Here is a 21,566-nt window from a genome sequence, read left to right on the forward strand (position 1 = left end):
CTGGCCCTCCTAGCAAGCCTCTGGCTCCCCTGTGGTCAGTTTCACTTCTGACATCTGGTCCAGTTCACAGCTGGCCAGCTTCCTGCATGGCAGGTTTTTGCTGTCTCTTTCTGAGATCTGGGAGCAAAGGGCCCTCATTCTTTTTTTTTTTTTTTCTCCCACCCACTTCTTGACTGCACACATGAGGCTGCTAGATTCTTGTCAGAACTTCTAGAAAAATGGACAGGAACTAAGTTGGAAGTTATAACGGATAGGGGTTCGGGGGAAGGGACCCTGATTTACACATTTAATCCCATCTAACAAGACATGGTTATTTCCAGGGGGAAAAAAAAGTCTCTTGGCACTAATTTTCTCTTTTTTTTTTTTTGCTATTTAATGGTCATCATGTATGTTTTATGTGTAGGTTTTGGGAGGGCCCAAGAAATGGTTACACAGGATGCAAGGGGAAGGCGTCGGGGAGCACGAAGGGGTCTGGAGTTCATAGTCACCAGCTGGAGGGCCAGAGGTTCCAACTTGGCCCAAAACAAGGCTGGAGAGACCCCCAGAACCAAACACATGCTAAACCGTACCTGCAGCCCCCCACCACTCCCCAGCTCCTGGGGAGGAAAATAAATACACAAAGAATGTCCCACTTCCCAGGTGTCTGGGAATTGCAGATTGGGGTCCATAAAAATACCACCCGCGTATGCGTACAATGCTCCTGGTCTCTTCACCGGGTTGGGTGGACCCTGGGTGGGGAGGGATGGTGGTCAGTCTGTGCATACCCTGCCTGGGGCTCCTTCATGCTAAATAGAGGGGGTGCCCACTCATTCCAACAGCAAGCAAAACAGAACAGGCCAAGGAGCCGGGAGAAAGCGCCACTGAACCGAACCCTCTTGCCCCTTCCTGGCCGTGCTCAGGAAATCCGTCCTTTGCAGGGGCCTTGAAGCTGAGGAGAAAGCTGCCACAGACTGCAGGGCCAGCATCTGCTTTTTCTTGTGTTCTCACACCAGTCTGCTCTTTTGCACTGTAGTCTTCTGGGGGCAGCTTCAAGAAGGGGAGGAGTGGGAGCATTTCCTCCACGCACAGGCCATTGGAAGACAGACACCAGCTCAGATGCAGTCATTCTTGGCCTGCCAGACCCGGGGGCGAGGAAGACAGCCCCATGAAGCTCAGCTCTGTCCCCTCCGGATCTCTCACTGGCAGTGACTCCCAGCAGGATCTAGTCTCAGCCCCAAAAGAGCCATGGGGAGAAAAGCAAGATATCTGTGTGTGTGTGTGTGTGTGTGTGTGTGTGTGTGTGTGTGTGTGTAATGTAGTATAGTGTTGGATTGTGGGGTGGGAGTCCTTGGTTCCTGACCCCGAGGGCTGACATTAAGGGCCGTGTTGGCTTCAGGCTTATGCCAAGAATGAGCGCACTAACAGATTCATCTCTCCACAAATGCCTTATGGATAAGCCTGAGCCCTTAGCTTGACTCCATCAGAATAGACCAATGGACCAGCCCTTGAACAAACAGTTCATCTGCACAAGGGTTGGGTAGGGGCCTGGAAGTGGTTGAGGGCGGGGCAGACATGGCTTCCAGATATTTCCCTGAAAGTCACGCCATCCCTGTCAACAAGCACACTTGACGCCCTCATTCAGAAAGGAGTGTATCAGCCTTCATTTGTTCTTCCTGTGGTTGGGTGGCCTAGGTCAGTCCCTGCCTTTCTCTGGGTTTTACCATCCTGTGTGTGAGAGAGAAGTGTGGGCTGGGTTCCAAACCTGCTTTCAGCTCAGATAGGTCCGTAATCCTCTTCTTTGGCCAGAGGGGAGAAGGGAGGGGCTAAGGAAGGTCTAGCCTACCACAATGCCCCGCCCCTTGTTCTCCGGTTCACAGTGTGGAGTCCATGGCTCTGGTTCTTCAGTACCTCCTGAGTCTTAGGGGTGCCCCCGCTCCCTTCTCCTAGTGTCAAACCCCCAGATCTGACACAGCTAATGTGTAGAAAGGAAGGAAAGGCCTGAGATGGAAATGGAGCAAGTCAGGCTCGGGTGGTCCTCTCTCTCTCTCTTGCTGAGGAGAGGGTGGTCAGAAGCAAGGGCCCCCTCGGGAGCAGCAACGGAGTCAGGAGTGGGAACACAGAGGCCCTGCACAGAGATGCTCCGTTCTGACCGTTGGGCCATCCCCGAGGGAGAGGGGGCAGCTCTGTGGGGGCTGGCTAGAACATCAGTCGTCGGAATGTGGGACAGGACAGGGGCTCCCAGTCTGTGAGTTCACACTGGGGACGTGGCAGTGGACTCGCTGCATAGACTCTCCACAATGTCAGCTCTCTGGATGCGTCGCAGGGCGGCTAAAAGGGCATCAAGCGTTGCACTGTCCTGGGCACCCCAGCTGGCCAGCAGGGCTCGCACTGGGCAGGCCTCGTGGGTAAAGGAGTCTATATGTTCAGGCTGGTAACCCAGCTCGCCTGCCAGATGTCGCCAGGTATCCCCGTTGAGCAGTTTCTCTACCTCCTCACGCTTGGTCAGGGGCAGGCTACTGTAGAGGTTGCCATCACCCTTGAGGGCTGCGGAGAACGAAGGACGTCAGTCCCTAACTCTCAACTCTCATTCCTTCAGTTCATCTAACGGCTTGGGCTAAGACCCCAGAAAGGCCAAGGCACACTCCTCCAAGTCTGGAGTTAGAAGCAGAGTGATAGCCAAGATGTGGTCCTAGATGGGGCCTGGGTGGGAGGGACCTGGGTCCTGCTGACTCACTGTCCTCTCCACACCCTCAGCTGTGGCACCATCCATGAGTGTCCCCTCCCCCCAGCCATCATCAAGGCTGTGGAGGGGACAGTGGAGGGGACAGGGCACTTCAGCTCCAGACAACTGCAGCAAGTGTCCTAGAGCCTAGCTATGGGCCGCTAATTAAGGTACACACTTAACCACTTGTTTCCTAGAAGTCCAGGGCAGGAGGCTAATTGCAGCTACTTTGGGCAGTAATTAACCCCCAGGGGGGACAATTAGCCTGATGAGTCTGGATGCTGCAACTTGTAAAAGCCTGCATTTCCCAAGTCATCCCAGGAGAAAATAAAAAGTTCCCTTTCCCATGTCCCCCACCCCACTCAGCCTCTCCTACCCTGTTACCCAGCCAGTCCCTTCTGTAGTCTACTCACAACTGAACCCCCAGTCTTTTGCCTTCGCACTCACCCTGGCCTGAGGCAGTCTGCGTATGGGTCTGCTGGTCGTGCAGGCTCTGGCTGTCCACAGAGATGCCACTGTCGCTGTGCAGTTTCTCTCCCTCCGGTGGGGGCGTCTGGTTCACGGGGCGGCTGTTGGCGCCTTGTTTATTTTGTTTGCAGCTGTTCCACCTGTGGCCCAGGGACAGGGGACAGGCCAGGTCTGGGGTGAGGATTCTATCAGAGCAGCTAATGTGGCTGTGCTGCCATTGAGGCCAGGAGTGTGGCAAGTGGCCTCCAAGGTTCTAAGGAGCTTTATAAGACTTACCCAAAAGGCTGAGAAGTGACAGGTGCTCATTTCTGCCTGTGGGTGCTATGTACACTTGTGTGTGCATACACACACGCACACATACGCATGCACACGCACACAGAAAGCTCCTTAAGGGTGGAGGAACTTGGTAAGCATTCAGTAAACGTTCACAGAACAAACTACATAAATAAATGACTTCCTAGAAATTCCCCTTTTCCCAATCTACCCTTCTAAAACACTCCCATATGTGAGCAGTAATCGCACACACATACACGCATGCACCAGTGCTCACACGGGTTTCCTTATGGCAATCATAAGCAGCAGCAGCAGCAGCAACAACAACAACAACAACAACAACAACACCCCTGAAAATAAACGCCCGTCAAGAGAGGACTGGCTAACTACATTACCGTCCAGGTTGCATGCTGTTAAATGAAAGGCTGTAAATGATTGGATAATCTGTGTTCTGAGGAAAGCTCTCCTGAGGGGGATTCAGAGGGAAAAGTACACTGCAGACGGCGAATGGTGTGTTCCCACCGAGTCGTTAGAAAAGCTCTACATGTCTATTAAAATATTCATGTGTGAGTGTTTATATATATATATATATATATATATATATATATTTAAAAGAGTACTCTAAACAGCTGGGAAAGTGTTATCCCAAAGAGATTTCCCCCAAGAGGGGTAGAATTTGAGGAGATAAAATGATGTCTTTTCCTTTGGAAGATATTTAGAAGTCCTGAGACTGGGGCTATGGCTCAGTAGCAGTAAGTTTGCTTGGCATGTTCAAAGATCTGGGTTCCATTCCTCAGCACCACAAAACAAATCCGGTCTTGCTTGCATTTGCTTTTAAAAAGCATGGATCACTTTGATGATTTAAAAACAAAATACCAAAGAGGGGAAAGAAGAGAGAAAAGAAAAGAAAAACTGAATGGGACATACATTCAAAGTTGGAAATGCTTTCTGCAAGTTCTTCTGTCTTGAATTCCTTGATGTGGGTGCCACGGGAGTCCGGGAGTGACATGAAAGTAAGGGTGACTCAGGAAGAGAAAAGACACATGCGTAACCAGGGAACTGTGAGGTGAGTGGGCTGAGGGCAAGGAGGCAAGTGTCAGAGGTGGAGGCAGGGACTCAGGAACCAGGAGCAGCCTGGGACTAGGGAAGAGCTAAAGCCAGGCCAAAAAAGGAAACTCTGTTCTAACACACACACACTCACACCATGCACACTCAAACACACACCATACACACGCACACAAACATACCACACAGTCGTACACACTACACATACACTCATACACACTCTCACACACACCATACATATACATACTACATATATACACCACACACACACACTATGCTAGCACAAACGCCACACACACAAACCACACCATACACATACACAACCACACACACGCACCATGCACACACACAGCACACACATACATACCACACATATACACCACATACTCACATACACACACACTTACACACATACCACATACACACTCAAACATATACCATACACCTACACACTCATACACATATGCTCACACACACCATACACATGCACACTACATATACACACCACACACACATACACACACACACTATGTGAGCACACACACACACTCAAACACACACCATACACATATATAACCACACACACACACACACACACACACACACTATGTGAGCACACACACTCGGGCATGAGATAGTGATCTAGGATGAGTTTAGGGTTGAGTGAAGGGTGTGCATGGTTTCAGGTCAAGGTCGGAGCAAATGCCTCCTTTGTCCTCAGTGTGCCCCCTCTTACCTCTTGAAAGCAATATAGGCCACAAGGCCCACGACCACAGCAGCCAAGATGGAGCAATAGACAGGAATGAGGTTGTCGGTGGTGCCGCGGGTCACTACAGGCTGGGAGCTGCCCATCACAGTGGTCACCATATCCGCCACTGTACTGGGTACAAGGTCTTGCTCTGGAGGAACCTCAGGCTCCTGGGTGCTGGGCGCTGTGCTGTCGGAGCCCTCCGGGGGCGTAGACCTTGGGATCCATCGACCAGGGATCTCTGGGGGAGCAGGGCCACAGGAGTTAGGACCTATCCAGGCCTTCCCCTTAGCTCCAACTTTCCAGGGCTTCATCATAAGCCTTCAACGCCTGGGTCCAGGCACAGGAGGCCAGGCTGTTACATGGGGTTGGGAGCTGGGACTGTGCAGGTGAGTCAGCTTAGAAAAAGAAGAGCAAGAGCTGTATGTCGGGAGACTTAGGTCAGTATGGGGCCTGGATTTTCCCCATCTAGAGAATGGGCTTTCTGAAAAGACATGGTCTCTAAACAACTTTTTGGATTAGCCTGTGGAACCAGGATTCTAGTTTCTGCCAGCAGCCCAGTGTGAACACCAAGAAGCCCGAGCTATAGAGCCTCTTCAAGCCTTAGGTCTGATCAGTGGCCTGATCAGAGACACTGCCGGGCAGGTGGCACTCAGCTCTTTCCTGTCTCAGATGCTCCGGGGCTAGGCTGGCACTAGAAGTATAACTGGCTTGCTTCGTCCCAGCCAGTCCTTGCACAATGGCCGGCATGCTGCTTGTAATGCCTGATTCCTCCCCGCAAACAGCCTAGCCCTGGCACCTGGAGAAGAGTCGGTTAGACAGCTGGCACCCTGTTAGCAGGACGGCTGGCGGAGGGAGGGCCTACGAAGTAGGCACTGCCCATTGCCTCAGAAGGAGCAATTCTGTGCTTGGCCACCCATCTAGTCCTGCTCATGCCATTTGGACATTGCCAGCCTTCCTGGCAGAGGCTCCAGCCCCTCTTGGCACTAGTGGGTGGGATTTTCCATTCTGCCACCCAGCCAGAGGCAGTGCTAAGAGTTGTAGGCTCTGGATGGTGGCCTGGGGGATACTTGTCTGGGCAAAGCGGCCTGTCCTATCCATTCTCACTTCCCACGCAGGGAAAGCAGGGAGGGAAATACATGGTATGCTAGTAAGGTTAAGGGGAGGACACTTTGCTACCCAGCTCTGCCCTGCCCAGTCTACATTGTGCCCACCCAACTGGAGTTAAAGCTGCCCACTAGTCCTCTGGGTCTCTCCAGCCTGAGACAGAGATGCTTCAAAGGCCCCATTTTCAGCACCTTCTGAGGGGTAAGGCCCCCAGATGTGAGTCTGGAATCCATCTGGCTGGCAGTGGGGAGAAGTTTGCCATCTGCTGCCCAGTCTCACCCCTCCCCCATCCCGGTACCGGGCAAGGCTGGGAAGAGCAGAGTGAGAAGTGGAAGAGACAGCCCTCTCTGGATGTTAGACTCCAGAGGACCTTCTTGTGATTTGCTGGGGTCACAGGGAAGGTTGAAGGTGTAGCTTGAATCCAGAGGGTGCTGATGTGACTCCGTTTGGATTGACAGCCCTGACCCCGAGGGTGATGTGGGTGGGTGAGGGATACAGTAATGAAGGAGCCTCAGAGAAGGGCTAAAGACAGTGTCGAGTGTCCAGGATGCCTTCCCTCACCCCCACCCCTAGCCTCTCCAATAGAGGTTGGAGACGAGATCCAGATGTGGTCCTGTCCTGTAGCATTCCAACCCGCTAAGCACTTGGCAGGTCCTGACAACCATTTCCGGAATTGGAGCTATCAGGAAAAAGAGGGAGCAGGTGACCCCTCCTAAACTTCAATGCGGTAAGGAGGCTGGGTGTCTGCTCCAAGGCTGGGTGAGTCACCATGTTGACACCTGAAATGTATATGCGGGGCAAGTGTGCTAGTTGGACAAGAGTAGGCTGCCAACCCAAGGATCAAATTCCATTTCCTGAAAGGATACTTGGCCTCAGGGCCAACATTTAACCCTTCAGGGGTTGGAACGGAAAGAACAATATAAGAATAAATGCTCCTCAGGGGTGCCTTCTGCCAAGATGGCTGAGAAAGCAGGGTGACATCTGGGAAGAAGTGATTCCCTGCAGATGAGAGCCTGCCCCTTTCCCAACCAAGTCCTCCTTTTCCTCTAACCACAGCCCTGACCTTGCGCCCTACTGACTGATCTAGACTTGTCCACAGAACTGTGCTCCCTGCTCTCCTGCTGCCTGACTGCTGAAGTTCTCTCTCTCTCTGCTCAGCCTAGTGTCTGAGGCCATTTGCCTGTCTTGGTCCATGGGAGCCTCCACCAAGCCACCCTAGGGCCTAAGCCCCATCCCTCTCACCGATTTAGAAGAACTGCAAGCATATTTAGGGCCTCAGTGTAGCTCACCAGCCTTCTCTACTCTGTGACTAGAGCAAGCTCTTCTGGTATGGGGGAGGCCTTGGCTGGTGATCAGGACCCCTCCCCGGCCCCAGGACAGGGGATCTATATCTTCTACTCCACAAGAGGCTGATGGAAGGCAGAAATTATGTTGCCTCCATCAGAGTCAGGAATCTCCAAAGCTGGGCTGTCTTCTCCCTCCAGTAACTATGGGTGGGCGGGCAGGGTTGACACGCTCCCCGCTCCCCTCACTGGACCTGTGTCAAAGCCCATTCTCTCTCCGGGGAAAAATTGGGACTTCCTAAAGGTGGTGCTCTTGCCTGCTCAATGCAACCTGAGGTTCGAATTCAAAGAAAAATAGATCCATGGGCATGACCACCCACTGATGGGCAGAAAGAAAAAAAACAACACCAACTTTTTTGGTCCCTCGGAGATAAACAGTACCTGTGACCATGGCGGCTGTGTCCTGGCCCGCAGCTGCCTCTTCCTCTCCCAGGACCCCTCTATCTCTTTCAGGTGAGCTATCTGGATAAGGGGAACCCACCTAGCTCTCAGTAGGTGAGAGCCCTCCAAGCACACCCCACTTTATCCTACCCCTCCCCCAGCCCAGGTGTCCCACTCCTCTTTTGTTCCATAGAACCATTTCCTTCATTACCTGGCCATTGTCTTCAACCAACCCCATCTCATTAAACAGCCACAACGCTTCTACCTCACCTCCAGACGCCATGAGGGATACGTGTCACCCACCCCAACAACCTTATGGTGACCCTATGGCCACCAGAGAGGGGAGTGATCCCCTGACATCAGTCAGGGCTAATTTGATTTGGGTTCCTATAACCATTATCACCACCCACATGTGGCCTCATAGCTGAAGGGTCCTCGGTCCTGTGAGTCCCCAGCCCCACTCCAGATCAGAAAACCTGCTCTAGGCTGGAAGAAGGCCTGCTTCAAACTCTGGGATCTATGGCGCCTTCTGGCCGCAGTTTACCGCCCATATAATCGCTGAGAGAGGAGTTAGGATGACTTCTTCCAGTGAACCGTTAGCCTGGCCTTCCCAACGTCAGACTAGAGAAGGAATTAGTGGAAAAGATTTCGCTGTGAGGTCTAATCTAGAATCGCCAACTCGGTGCACTTATCCAGAGAGTTACTGAGGCTCAAAGAGGGTGCTTGCCTGATGAAGGCCTGCCTAGGCCCCTATGACCCCTAGAGGGCGCCCTTCCTCACGAATCTAGCTCTGCACCCCCACCCACCCCAGCCTGGAACCACGCTCACCTTCGCATTCAGCATCAGCCCAGGGCGTGCACTCGCGTAACTGGCGCTCAGTGTCCTCGCACACCGTGCAGGGTAGGCACGGGTCCACGTGGTTGGCTTCGTCTGAGTATGTGCCCTCTGGGCACTCTTCACACACTGTGTTCTGTTTGTCCTGGCAGGAGAACACGAGTCCCGAGCCCACCTCGCACACGCTGCAAGCCTCACAGTGGCCAGTCTCCTCGTCCTGGTAGTAGCCATAGGCACATCTGCACACTGCATCGTCTGCCTCCACACAGGGAGCGGACATGCTCTGCAGGCCCAGGCACTCGGTGCACGGCTTGCACGGCTCAGTGGCGCTCACCACATCGGAGAATGTAACACCTGAGAAAAACAGCACACACGGGGGGGGGGGGGCATCAGTGTCAGAACTTAGTCACTAGGGCGGTGTTTGAGCACAGGCACCCGAAAGCCTGTGCCAGAGTTGTCCTTTTGGCACTCTTCCCAGGGGGTGGGAGAGGGCAGTGGCTCATGTAGGTTTGAAATGGGAGTGACAGCAGAGTTTCATACCTGTCATACTGCCTGTCCAAGGACATGCATGACTCTGAAAAGCAGGACCAGTGTTCTAAGGAAGAGTGCAGGTACAGCAAGAAAGACAGGAGACTTCAATGTGCAGTGCCCTGGTCCTTTCAGCATAAAAGGTCAGTTCCAAAACCTACCATCTAAAGGCATCAAAGGCCATATCCTAGGGAGTGTGTATTGTGTGGAGGCAAAGGACAGAATGGCCAGCAAGAAGTGAAGGGGGTTGCAGAGGGGAAAGGAGGGGAATCAGAAGGGGAGGGGCCTGGGTAACAGGTCCATTCCCAGGCGGTTCATACAGGGCATCAGGCAGATCTGGCTTTAAAACTCACTTCCATGACTCATTAGTTCTGTCATCTCTCTGAGCATTTTCCTTTCTCTGTAAAATAACACCCAGGTACACAGGAGGTACACGGGAGGGTTGTGAATACAAGGGCCCATCTGCTTTACATAGTGATTTTTGAGGCTAGCCTGGGCTACAGTGAATGAGAATCTATCATAAGACTCAATAGAAAGCCGGCTGGTGGTGGTGCTCACCTTTAGTCCCAACACTTGGGAGGCAGAGGCAGGTGCTTTTCTGAGTTAGAGACCTGCCTGGTCTACAGATCTAGATTTAGGATAGCCTGGGCTACCTACAAACAGGGAAACTCTATCTCAATAAATAAATAAATAACAATTAAAAACCCCAAACAAACAGCCAAAACTATATAAATAAGGTCACACCCACACACCCACGCAGGGTTGGGATGAGGAATGTGAAGGGCCCCACGATGAACAGTAATAAAGATTGTTGGTGGTTGAGATATGGTCGGACAGCAGAAAGTACTTGGCAGGACAGTCTCTCCGAATGAGAGGGTGCTTACATGGGGTGAGGGTGGGGCCCAGTCACACAGGATGGAAAGAACAAGCCAGCTCCTGGGAAAATGAGCCGGAAGACTCCTGAGAGGAGGCTTTGGAGGGTGTGAAAACTGTGGTCTTTTTTGGCAAAGCATGAAGGCAGGAGCTTTAAGGGCTTCCAAGTAGAAACGTGGTTCTTTTTTTTTTTTTTTTTTTTTTTTTTTTTTTTTTTGAGGATGGAGGGAAAGTCCGCTGGGGTTCCCAGCCCATAAAGTAGGCTTGTAAAAGCAGCCTATTAACACAGCTGGAGGGGAGTGTGGCAGACGGAACTCTAGGGGGAGGGAAGGGGGAGGGAGGGAGGGAAGGAAGGAGGGAGACTGCTTCTGCCTCTGGAGCTGCCCCTGGCTTCTGTTGTATTCCTCTTTCCTCATTCCTGACAAGGCTTTCCCTGAGCCCCCAACCCACCAGCTGCTGCTGAAGGGGTACACGGGAGAGAGAGAGAGAGGGTGTGGCCTAGGACACTGACACCCAGGCAATGGGATGCTGTATTGTGTCTCCTGTTGACTCTGCCTTGGGACAGAGACTCTATGAATCTGAGGCAGGTAAGGTGCCACCTTCCAAGAGAGCCTGCCCATCTAGCTCAGGTGTCCCACGGCTGGGGCCAGGGCTGCAGAAGTCACAACCACAGAGTTAGAAATGCATGTGTTTGAGAACACTAAGGAGTCGGGTTACCTGAAGGTTGGACAGACTCGGGAGGGAGCATACAGAGGTAAGAGAGGACCGGCTCGTAGGCTCAGAGTTCCCAGCTCCTTTTTCTGTTACCAGCAGCCCTCCTAGGGGGCACTAACTGCCTGGCAGACGCTGGGAGAGATCTCTGCCTTGGGGCCTGAGGCAGCAGCAGAGCAAAGAGGCATCCAGTCTAGCAGGAGACTGAGACTTCTGGTCCCACAGGGCACAGGACTCACACAGGAATGAGGACAGAGCTGTCTTCCGTCCTCTCTCTCCACCACTCCTGGAAGATGAGCCTCTTTATTTCTGAAGGAAATGCCAGGTAGCTCCCCTCTGCAGGTCCCCACCCCCTGTCATCCTATAGCATGGACATTCTTATGCAGCAGCCCCTTTCCCTCCTTGGCATCAGAAAGCTACAGAATAGTGGACTGGAGGAGAGGCAGCCACACCCTCCCAGGATCCCCCAAGGTCAGTTTCCAGGGCAGCCAGGATTTGATCCTCCTTCCCCTCCCCCCAAAGCCACAGAGGGTAGGTTGTAACCATTGATCTTGCAGCACGGAAGGTATTTTTAGCTGGCCTGAGCATCAGTTTCTTCTCCCTGCCTAGCTATGCTCTTCTACCAACCTCTCTGCTTGGGGGCTGGGAAGGGGGACCCCTCTGGGGATCCCCCACTAGGTCCCCTCCTCCCTCCGCACGCTCCCTTGTCAATTCAGCCTCTCCCTGCTCTCCATTATATCCCACTCACTTCTGGTGACCATGCAGAGGTTGGCAGGGGACCTACCAGAAGGCAAAACACTTCCAAGTTCTGTTCTGCGCATGCTAAACCGCCCCCCCCCCGCCCCGGCCCGTTTGCCACCGTAATAGACTCACTGTCCAGGCAGGGTTCACACACGGTCTGGTTGGCTCCGCAGGGCTGGGCCACGCCTTCGCCCAAGTTGCAGGCTTTGCAGCACTCTCCGCTGTGGGTGTACAGGCCTGTGGAACATGTCTCCTTGGCACCTCCAGAGGACATCTAGGTGGAAGGAGATCACAGGGTCAGCCTGGCAGGAGAAAAGGGGGCGTCTTCCAAGGGATCAAACGTGCCTCCCTCTTAATACTTTCTATTAGAACCACCTGGGCTGGGATGAGCTCACCCGGGAGGCATTAGGAGGATCAAAGCTGGCAGGAAGGAAGGCTGCACGGGGACTGCGGGGGGGGGGGGGGGGCCCTTGACTGCTGCTGGGGTGTGAGGTCACAGCCTCAGTGGCTAACCTTCAGCAAAGTTCACCTTAGGGTTACAGCCTCTCATGGAGTCCTGAGGATACACCACAGGAGGAGGGCGGCCTGACACCGAACTCCAGAATGGCTGGACAGGTTGCAGCTTGCAGGGCACTCCTAGCCAAGGGGGCCAGTGGAGCTGAAATCTGGCCCAAACCTCACACCTGCAGGGCTGCAGCTACCCAGAGGTGGGGCCCTTCTCCAGGTCTCATTCCAAATATTAAATATCAAAAGGGAGTTTTCTGTGTCCCGGAGCGGAAGGCAGAGAGGTCTTGGGTTCAAATCTTGACTCTGTACTGGAGGTTTCTGGCCTGCCCTGGGTTTCCTTTAAGAGTTTTCACCTCTCCGCAGATAAATACAGGGACAGCTTGGTGCCAGGGCAAAGACTGATGGCAAGTCTGGAGCCAAGACTGAAAGGGAAGCCTGTTATCAGTGGCCGGCTCTCACCGGCAGGCAGGCAGGCAGGCAGGCAGGCAACTCTGCTCTTCCAGAGTTGACTTCCCATCACTAGCCTGACTCCATCCCCTCCCCTCTCGTCCCCTGTGGCCCCTGGGAACAGAGCTGGATCAGGGGGAAAGGGGAGTCAGATTCCTGCCACTAAAGCATCTTTGCTGGTGGATGGAACGACTTAGCACCAGATTCCCCAGAGGGAGGGGCTGTTGGAGGCTCACTTTGTTTCTGTTCCTTAAAGAACAATCTTAATGTCTAATAAAACTCCAAAGCCTTCTCCGCCGTCTCCAGACCTTGCGCTCACGCACACAACCCATTTGATGCTGGGCAATTTGGGCTCTTGTCGTGAGACCAGGGAGCTTTATAAGGTTGTTTAGGCATTCCTCCTGTTTCCATGCTGGACCAATCTTTGCCAAGACACACACACACACACACACACACACACACACACACACACACTCCTCGCTATGGTTTCACCAGCATTTGATAGAAGAGGAAACAGAGACGGGGGGGGGGGTTTAACAACACTGGGTGATGCCCTAGGGGCAGAGTGGTCTCCCCAAGGCCAGCAGAGAGAGTGCAGGCAGCACCGGAAGCTGCCACCATCTCCTCCCAGGTGCTGGCAGCAGGCTGCTGGCTGGCAACATCTGCAGACCAGGAGTCCCAGGCACCCAAGGCAGGCTTCTCCCGGGAGCCAGGATTCCAGAAGGGTCTGTTCTGATTTCCTTTCATCACATAGGGCTCTGCTGAAATATTACTTCCTCGAGGAAGTGTTCCTATCACCCCCAGCCCTCCCAGATTAGACAGGCAGACCTTTGCACTGAGGTTGTCCTGGCATCTCCTGCCCTGTCTGGCACATAGTAGGGAGCAAGTGTATATATTTGCTAATTTAAGAACAAGAAACTGCTATATGCCTTGCGGATGGCTATGTGTCCTGGGGGTGGGGCAAAAGCGTACAGTTGTCCTCCAGTGCGCTTCCCCTTTGCTGGGAGGGGTGGTGTTGTGGGGGAGGGTAGAGGGAGGGGCCGTACCCTCCTCCACCTCTGCAGTCTCTCTATCACTGGGGCACTGGCCATTACCCAGGGCTGCAATGCAGCAGCATTCTCGTGGTCTCCATCCCAGATGAACACATTTTTGTCATTTTCTCAGCTTTTTGATAGTTTTCCTGTCCCTTCTCTTCCTGTCAGGGTATCAGTTGTCACTTCTCGCTCCTATCGCAGTATGACCGGAAGAGTCACTCTCCCAGAACCATAAAGTGTCAGTTCTAATGGACTCTTTAAAAATGATGCCACTGGACTGGGTCAGAAGCTGGCTGGGAGCCAGACGCACACATGCCTGGGCTCCCAGCATGAGGGAGGTCAAGAGAGGAAGATCCGGGTTCAAGGCCAGCCAGGGCTACACAAAGAGAAATGGAGCTGGGAGACAGACAGACAGACAGAGGAAGGGAGGCATGACTGAGTAGAAACTGACATGGAGGGAAGAAGTGCCCGAGTCAAACATTTGGGCACAATCACTTCTTGATCTGAGTCCCTCATCATTTAGGGCCAGAGTGACAGACAGGTTTTTAATTTCTCTGTGCCTCTGGTTCCTACCAGTAGGTAATCACAACAGCACCTGCCTCAAACTGCTGTTTTAAACAGTGGTGAGTATGGGGGTCAATGTACTTTAGGACTTTCTTTTCCCTCCTCCACTGTGTGTTGTTCCCTTTGTGGACCTGGGGTGTTTATCACCACTCCACTTAACCAAGCTCAACAGAGTTGGAGGGTATGTGTTGAGGGGCTGCCAGGGACTATATGGTCTTTGTCGGAGACACAGTAACTTTGGGCAAACACTTCTGCCAAGAACCTGTTCACCCACACTCTTCCCCACTCCTCCCCACTCCTCCCCACCCCCCTGCTCCTCTCCACTCCTCCTCTTCCCTCCCCACTCCTCCCCACTCCCCCTGCTCCTCTCCACTCCTCCCCTTCCCTCCCCACTCCTCCCTGTTCCTCTCCACTCCTCCCCTCTCCTCTCCTCCCCTCTCCACTCCTCTCTCCTCTCCTCTCCTCTGCTCTCCATCCTCCCCACTCCTCCCCTCTCAGGCCTGCTCACTTCTTTTAGGACTTACATATAGAGTTGAGGCCACATAATCAGTATTCACATCTGTACTTGGCTTATGTTCCCTCTGTCATAAAATCCTAGATTTGCTGCAAAAGTAGTCTGTGATTCTAAGCGTCGTATTCTTCCTGAATCTCCGTTTTCCCATCTAAATCACTGCCCTGAGCGTGGCTGGGTGACCTTGAGAATTGAATGGAATCAAATCTGTGGATCCATCTGGGAATCATATAGTAGGAGTTCCGTCAATGGTGGTTGCTGCCGAAGTGGGGTGTGTCTTGGGGGCCTGAGCTGCTGCTCAGGGGCGACAAAGCAGAAAGGGAGGCAGCAGTCAAGCAGGGACGTGTGACTAGAGTTCAGCTAATTGCTCCAAACTCCAATCCAAATTGATCAATTTATCAAAGTGACAGACCCATTTGCCTGTAGATATAGCTACTACATTTATTCATTTCAAAGTTGCTAGCATGACTTCTCCATTTTTCAAAATGTTTACGATCTATTTATATCATTGCGGGGCTGGCTTTCCGTGCTCAGATGAATTGGCTTTTTTAAAAAAATTGGATAAAACAGAAAGAAAGAAAGAAAGAAAAAACACCAGGGTTTGCCACCATATGAATGCCTCCATGGTCTCAATCCTGACCATTCATTCACAACAGCTTCAGAGAGGCTCCTTAGAGAATAGAGCCTGGACACCTCCATATGGGGTAGGGGTTTTCCAATATCTGGAAAGCTTTAGCCAGGGCTAGGCATTGATTACTGCCCCACTCCTCACCCCTTTGGAGAGCCACTGAGTAGGAGACGTGTTAATTCCTTAGGAAGCTGCCTTGTGCGGACTTGAAGAAAGGCTGGGCTCTGCACACGTGAAACATGGGAGTGGCTAGGTTCAGAGCCACGGGGCAGCGTCTAATTTACCCAGCCAGTGGCAGTCCAGGACCACACCCCCTCTCGTGGGGAAGCTGAAAAGGAACTGCGCAGAAGGAAGACTAACGCAACGACCACCTCTGCTTTCTAAGTTGGGGAGCCTAGTACCCTGCCTAAATTTCCTGGGGGTCAGCCTCCTCGCCTGTAAAATGGGAATCACTAAATTTACCTTGCAGGCACCTAAGGAATACATAACATAAAAGTACCCAAGACAGTTCAGGTCATAGTAAGCACCTCACCGATTTTATTGTGACTGCCCTTCCAACTCATCCCCCTAGGGAGGAGCGAGGTGCTACAGTCAGAAGGGCTGGCCAGGTAGGGTGGAGCCATCTAACCACCCACCCTCCACAGCAGCCTCGACGCTCACGCTGCCCATTTGCTGCCTACGCTGCTGCACCCCTATTAGGAGCATTAGCCAGCCGGGCGGCTCCGGTTACAGACGTCTGAATGACAAAGTGCCTCCATTACCGGCGCGGCCCGCCAGCAGACTCGCCGGGTTGCGCTCTGGTTTCAGCACTCTCTCGGCGGCGCAGGAAGAGGCTCGGACGGCGGAGGAACGCAGAACCCGCTCTAGCCGAACAGCCTGGAGAAAGCAGAGCCATAGGGGCTCAAGTCCGAAGGTTCTGTCAAGGTTCAGAGGCCACGCCCTCACCCCTCCAGGATCAGAATCACACAGCGCCCCAGGCCCTCTTCCCCAGCCAACCTTAAGGAGGACCAAGGAGCACCTCTAACCAGAGGCATTAGTTAGCAAACACCTTTGCTGTCACTCCCAGGTCCCCGGAGGACTCCGCAAGTACTGATAGCTCCAGGGAACCGTGTGTGAGGTTGAGGATGAGAGCTTGAGAGGGTTCACCATTCGATCGCCTTCATATCCCACCTCCTGCCTATCCTTTGGGATGGTGTCACCATCCCTGCTGTGAAACGAAGCGGACTAGCTGCCGCCCCTGCCCACCTACGCCCCCCCCCCCCAGATGCTCTCTTGAATAGAGGGAGTACAGAGCTGGAATGGGGTGGCCACCCAGCCACAGGGCTCTGGCTTGTGAGATCTTAACCAACTTGTTTAAACTCCGAAGTCCCTGCCTCCTTATCAGTAGGATGGAGATTGGGGGGGGGGGGGCGGCAGTGCTCGCAGGAAGGAAACGGTGGAGGGAAGAGTAAGGACGCCACTTTCATTGCTAACCTTCCTTAAGATCTGGTCAGAAATACCTAGAGAACTCGGGTTCATAGAAGGAGGACCCGATGACCTTAGCTGGAACAGCAATCCGACAGAATGCCAGGTATCCAAGCGGCCCCTGTCTCATTTGAGAAGGGTTCATTGACTTTTACCGAAAGCCTGGCCAGGTGTGGGCGGGATGATGATCCTGTTAAGTTCCTTACCGGAAGGAGCGCGGAGGGCGCAGGGCGGGTGGCCGCTTAACTTAGAAGGGGTGCAGTGCGCAGCCCTAGGCGCACACGCAGCTCCCATAGCAATCCCTCACCCGCAGTGCCCCCTGCGGGTCGCCTGGGGTTTTTGCATCCCCGAGCTATGCGCTGCCGGAACCATCACCGCCTTGAGAGTCCTAGCGCTCGCATCCCAAGAGCCCGCTGGCATCTGATAGGGTAAGGGGATGTCCTGGCTCTGTCTCTCCAAGTCCACTGCGTTGCTTCAAAGCGTATGAAAGGTTTGCCAAGGAACCATCCTGGAAGCGGATTTGTCACAGTGAAGTGGGCGCTCCCCTCCCAGCCTGGGATGCCCAGACGCAATTCCCGGACTGGGCGAGGCCGCTAGAAAGAGTGCTAGAACCCACGCGGGAAACCTCTGTGACTCGGCTGTCCTCATCGCACCGACCTTGAGTAGACAGGCGGGGCCCTGAGCACTTCAGGGTCTGCACCGGCTTTCCACCTCTCTATCTCTTTAGTGGCTGTCTCTTTTCTGCCCTCCATAAATTCTACTTCTCTCTCTTCAACCTCTCTGCCACTCCCGAATCGTTCCTTTCGACGCCCCTCCCCCCCATTGTCTGGCCGGTCCCCATTGTCCATACCGGGTCCCCTCCGCCTCCAGTCCCTCTAGCCGCCTCCCCCATTGTTCCGTCTCTAGCCCCTCACATCTCTAGCGCTGATCTCTTCCCCTTCCTTCTCTCGCGCCGGATTCTGTCCTACAACTCCCCAGGGACTAAGATGCTAAAGAGAAAACTCCCCGCGGGATCCCAGAATTCACATGCTGTCGTCAGAAGAACCCAGGCGCCTGAGATTTCCAAACCTCCCTCCAACCCCCGCCCCTGAGAAACTGCTCCCAGTCCCCTACACCGCACCCACCGTAGTGCCCAAGGACCACTACCAACGGTACCAGCAGCACCAAGAACCAGCATCGTTACAACACTCCTGCCTGCATCTCTATCCTGGGACTGGGTCGCCTCTGCGCTCGCTCTGAAAGTCCTAGAAGCTAGGAGCGCCCCTGTGAGTCACCGCCCCGCAGCTCCTCCGCCACCCGTTCCCAACATCTGGGACCTTGACGTCCTATTCTGTTCTCTGGGTGGTGGCACCCAGGTCTCCTTGGGGTTCAGCTCTTTGAAAAGGTCAACAGGAGTCCCTCCTGCTAACCACTTACCCCTAGAATCAGCAGCAGCAGCAGGCGCAGCCGGTCCATGGTGCTGCAGGCAGCACCTGCCCTCCTCATTGCACGCCTCCGGCGTCAGCGCTCCGCTTCTAGCTCAGTCCGCTCCGCAGACCGATGGTGCTGCGCTGAGCTGAACTGCGCTGCGCTCCAGCGCCTGCTGCCCGCCGGAGCTGGCGGAGGCTCCACTCGCTCTGGCTGCGGGCGGGCGGGAGCAGCTGGGTGAAGGCAATGCAGCAGCCCCGCCTCCTCCCCGCCCAGCCCGCCCAACTACCCCCCCCCCCCCCAACCGTCCGGAACCGCGCCCGCCCGGCTGCCTGTGTGGAGTCCGGAGCAGCCAAGTGAGGCGTGCGAGGAGCCGCACCCGTGTGCCCCGCTGCGGCTTCTCTGTGGGCTGTCCCACATACCCAGTGCACCGCCGGTTATGCCGAGCATCAGTCCCGGATGCTGCGGATCCAGCAGGGGGCCACTGCTCTCCTACTGATGAGGCCTGCCTCGGGGTTCACTCTCTTAAACGCCTTCTTCAGCCTCTCGGTTGATTCCTAGTTCCCTACCTAGCCCTTATTCCGAAAATGAGGCTGCCTTCCTTTTACGGTTGGGTATACACTTTATTCCATCTTCTCTCGGCTGCTCCTTCCCACTTGTGGAGGGATATGTTCCTTGGGGCATTCAAAGTGAAATCTATCCCAATATCACTATTTGAGATCCCTGTCTCTGTCTTTCTGTCCCTGACTCTCTGTCTCTCTCTGTCTCTCCCTGTCTCTGTCTCTTGGTCTCTCTCTGTCTCTGCCTCTGTCTCTCTGTCTCTGTCTCTTGGTCTCTCTCTCTCTGTCTCTCTCTCTGTCTCTGTCTCTTGGTCTCTCTCTCTGTCTCTGTCTCTCTGTCTCTGTCTCTCTGTCTCTACCTCTGTCTCTGTCTCTCTCTCTCTCTCTACACACACACACACACACACACACACACACACACACAGAGGATAGAACCTAGGACCTTACAAATGCCAAGCAAGCATCGTATCATGGGGCTACATCTCCAGCCTTTCCTGAGCTTGAAGGACTCCCAGGTGTGCACATACAACCCAGGAATACACAAACACACTCTCAAGCACGCCTGTGCTCATGTACTGACATCTGCTCGTACCATCCTCAGGCGCTCATATAAACCCACTTATCCTACAAGGGTTCCTAAGACATACATCAACGCACACATGATGACATTCACATACACACCCCTACACATTCACATGTGCACGGTGCACAGTGATGTTCACGCAAGCCCATACCTGTATTTAGCCCTCGAATGTACACACTCATGAGTATACAAGCCACACACAAACATGATCACACGAGCTTCGGAGCTTCCCACAGGCAGAGACAGCAGTGTCTTCTCTGACCACCCAAGTGTTCAGTCATGCTCTGTGGAGGGGATTCACAGGGGACTCAACGTTGACAGACTCATCCATGAGCTGTGTGTAGGCCTTCTGAGGACCACACTGGTCATGTTCTAAAAACCTGGCCCATCAAAACCTGGCACCCTTATACCTGGGAAGGTGCAGTCAGTCTTTCAGGAGAAACATCACATCGCCCCGCCCTTTTCTGGTCCTCAGAGAGCCAAGGCCCTGGTACAGAACAGTGTGGGGATGTCTATCCCAGCACCAGATATTAGCTATGTCTGGACTCCTGTGTCCTCTTCAAAACTACAGTCCCGAGTAATAGAAACAAGGGACAGACCAAGAGTATTGATTAAGAAGGCCTGCTCACAAGTAGGTGATTTCCTAGGTCACTTAAACTTAATCCATTTGCTGCAGAAAGAAAAAAAAAAAAAAAGACCTATCATATGTAACCAATAAAGTCCAGCAGACAGCCCCCAGGAAGGATGGGTAGACATCACTGTGGCTTTGAGAATTCACGTTCATGAGCCACCATGGCTGGATGTAAGAGTCTAAGCAGCAAGCAGGACCTCGGAAGTCCCTGGGGAGTCCTTCCTCCTGGATGGAGATTACTTCTAAGATGTCCCCTCCCCCAAAGCTTTTACAGATCTGCCTTACTCTCTGCTGAATTCATGAGAGGCAGGAAGGAGAAGCATTAGTACTTCCAGAAGCATTGAGCTGCTTACTACCAGACTACGGACAGTGTGGCATTAATTTAAATACTCCCGTTATTAATTTATGATCCCAGTTACTATTATTGCCAAGGTTATCCATCTCAACACAATTTAAATGACCCACACCACCATGGCTGGGCCTGGGTTATTAATAATTTCCATGGTCTTGATCATTTAAGCCTTACCCCAACAATTACAAACAGCGATTGCTACTATTATTAGCAGGATTTCTATGATTAAGCTGAGCGCGGGCCTGAGATGCATTGCCGGGTGCTGGCGGGGAGTGTGGCTGCAAAGGGTGCAGAAGAAGGAGTGTTGCATTATGGGGAGGCAGGCCTGAGTGCGAATGCTCGTCCCCTGCCCCATTGCCTCTTCCTTATCACCTTAGGGAGGCCACGACCATCTTTCCTGGCCTTTGTTTTCATATCTATAAGATGGGGCTTTAAAGGAAGGTAGCAAGGATCAAAGAGAAGAAGGCGGTGTTCATCGCAAAGCGACTCAGCTTCTCTTGTGCACTCGGCGTGAGTTTGGGAGCCCCTGCTACAGGCCACACATACTGCTATTGGGGATTCAACAGTAGACTAACAGTATTAACAGACTAACGGTGTAGCTGACAGTATTGATCAGCAGTTCTCAACCTGTGCATATGGCCCTTTGGGGGAGTTAAAAAAAAACCTTCTCACAGGGGTCACCTAAGACCATGGGAAAGATCAGATATTCATGTTATGATTCATAACAGTAGCAAATTACAGTTATTACGTAGCAACAAAAATGATTTTATGGTCACCACAACATAGGAAGGTTGAGAATCACTGGTCTAGATAGAGTATTAGTTATTTCATATGCAGGTTACTTTGTAATGTGACGCCTTAGCTTAACCACACTATAGCTGGCACAGCTGTGATCCAAATAGTCCTCTGTCGAGTTGCCTTAGCTTAACCACACTATAGCTGGCACAGCTGTGATCCAAATAGTCCTCTGTCGAGTTGCCCGTGTCACCATGACCGCAACCACCTACCTCCAAACCCGCACACACCACTGTGACCACCACCATCTCCATCACCGCCTCAATTCACACCACGATGGCGAATCCTAGACTGTAGTTCTCTACCCACC

At 53.1% G+C, this 21,566-nt stretch overlaps 1 protein-coding gene across 1 annotated transcript; it reads right to left on the bottom strand.

Annotated features, from left to right (window-relative positions):
* Nucleotides 1-355: 355 nt before the first annotated feature.
* Nucleotides 356-18,526, bottom strand: Ngfr (nerve growth factor receptor). Its single transcript, NM_012610.2, is given in 6 exon segments — nucleotides 356-2,523; nucleotides 3,149-3,309; nucleotides 5,244-5,496; nucleotides 8,915-9,274; nucleotides 11,906-12,047; nucleotides 18,345-18,526. Coding segments are annotated over 6 exon segments (1,278 nt in total). The 5' UTR covers nucleotides 18,414-18,526; the 3' UTR covers nucleotides 356-2,230.
* Nucleotides 18,527-21,566: the final 3,040 nt, after the last annotated feature.

Source organism: Rattus norvegicus, chromosome 10 (genome assembly GCF_021556685.1).
Source record: "Rattus norvegicus strain SHRSP/BbbUtx chromosome 10, alternate assembly SHRSP_T2T, whole genome shotgun sequence".
Classification (NCBI taxonomy): Eukaryota; Metazoa; Chordata; class Mammalia; order Rodentia; family Muridae; genus Rattus; species Rattus norvegicus.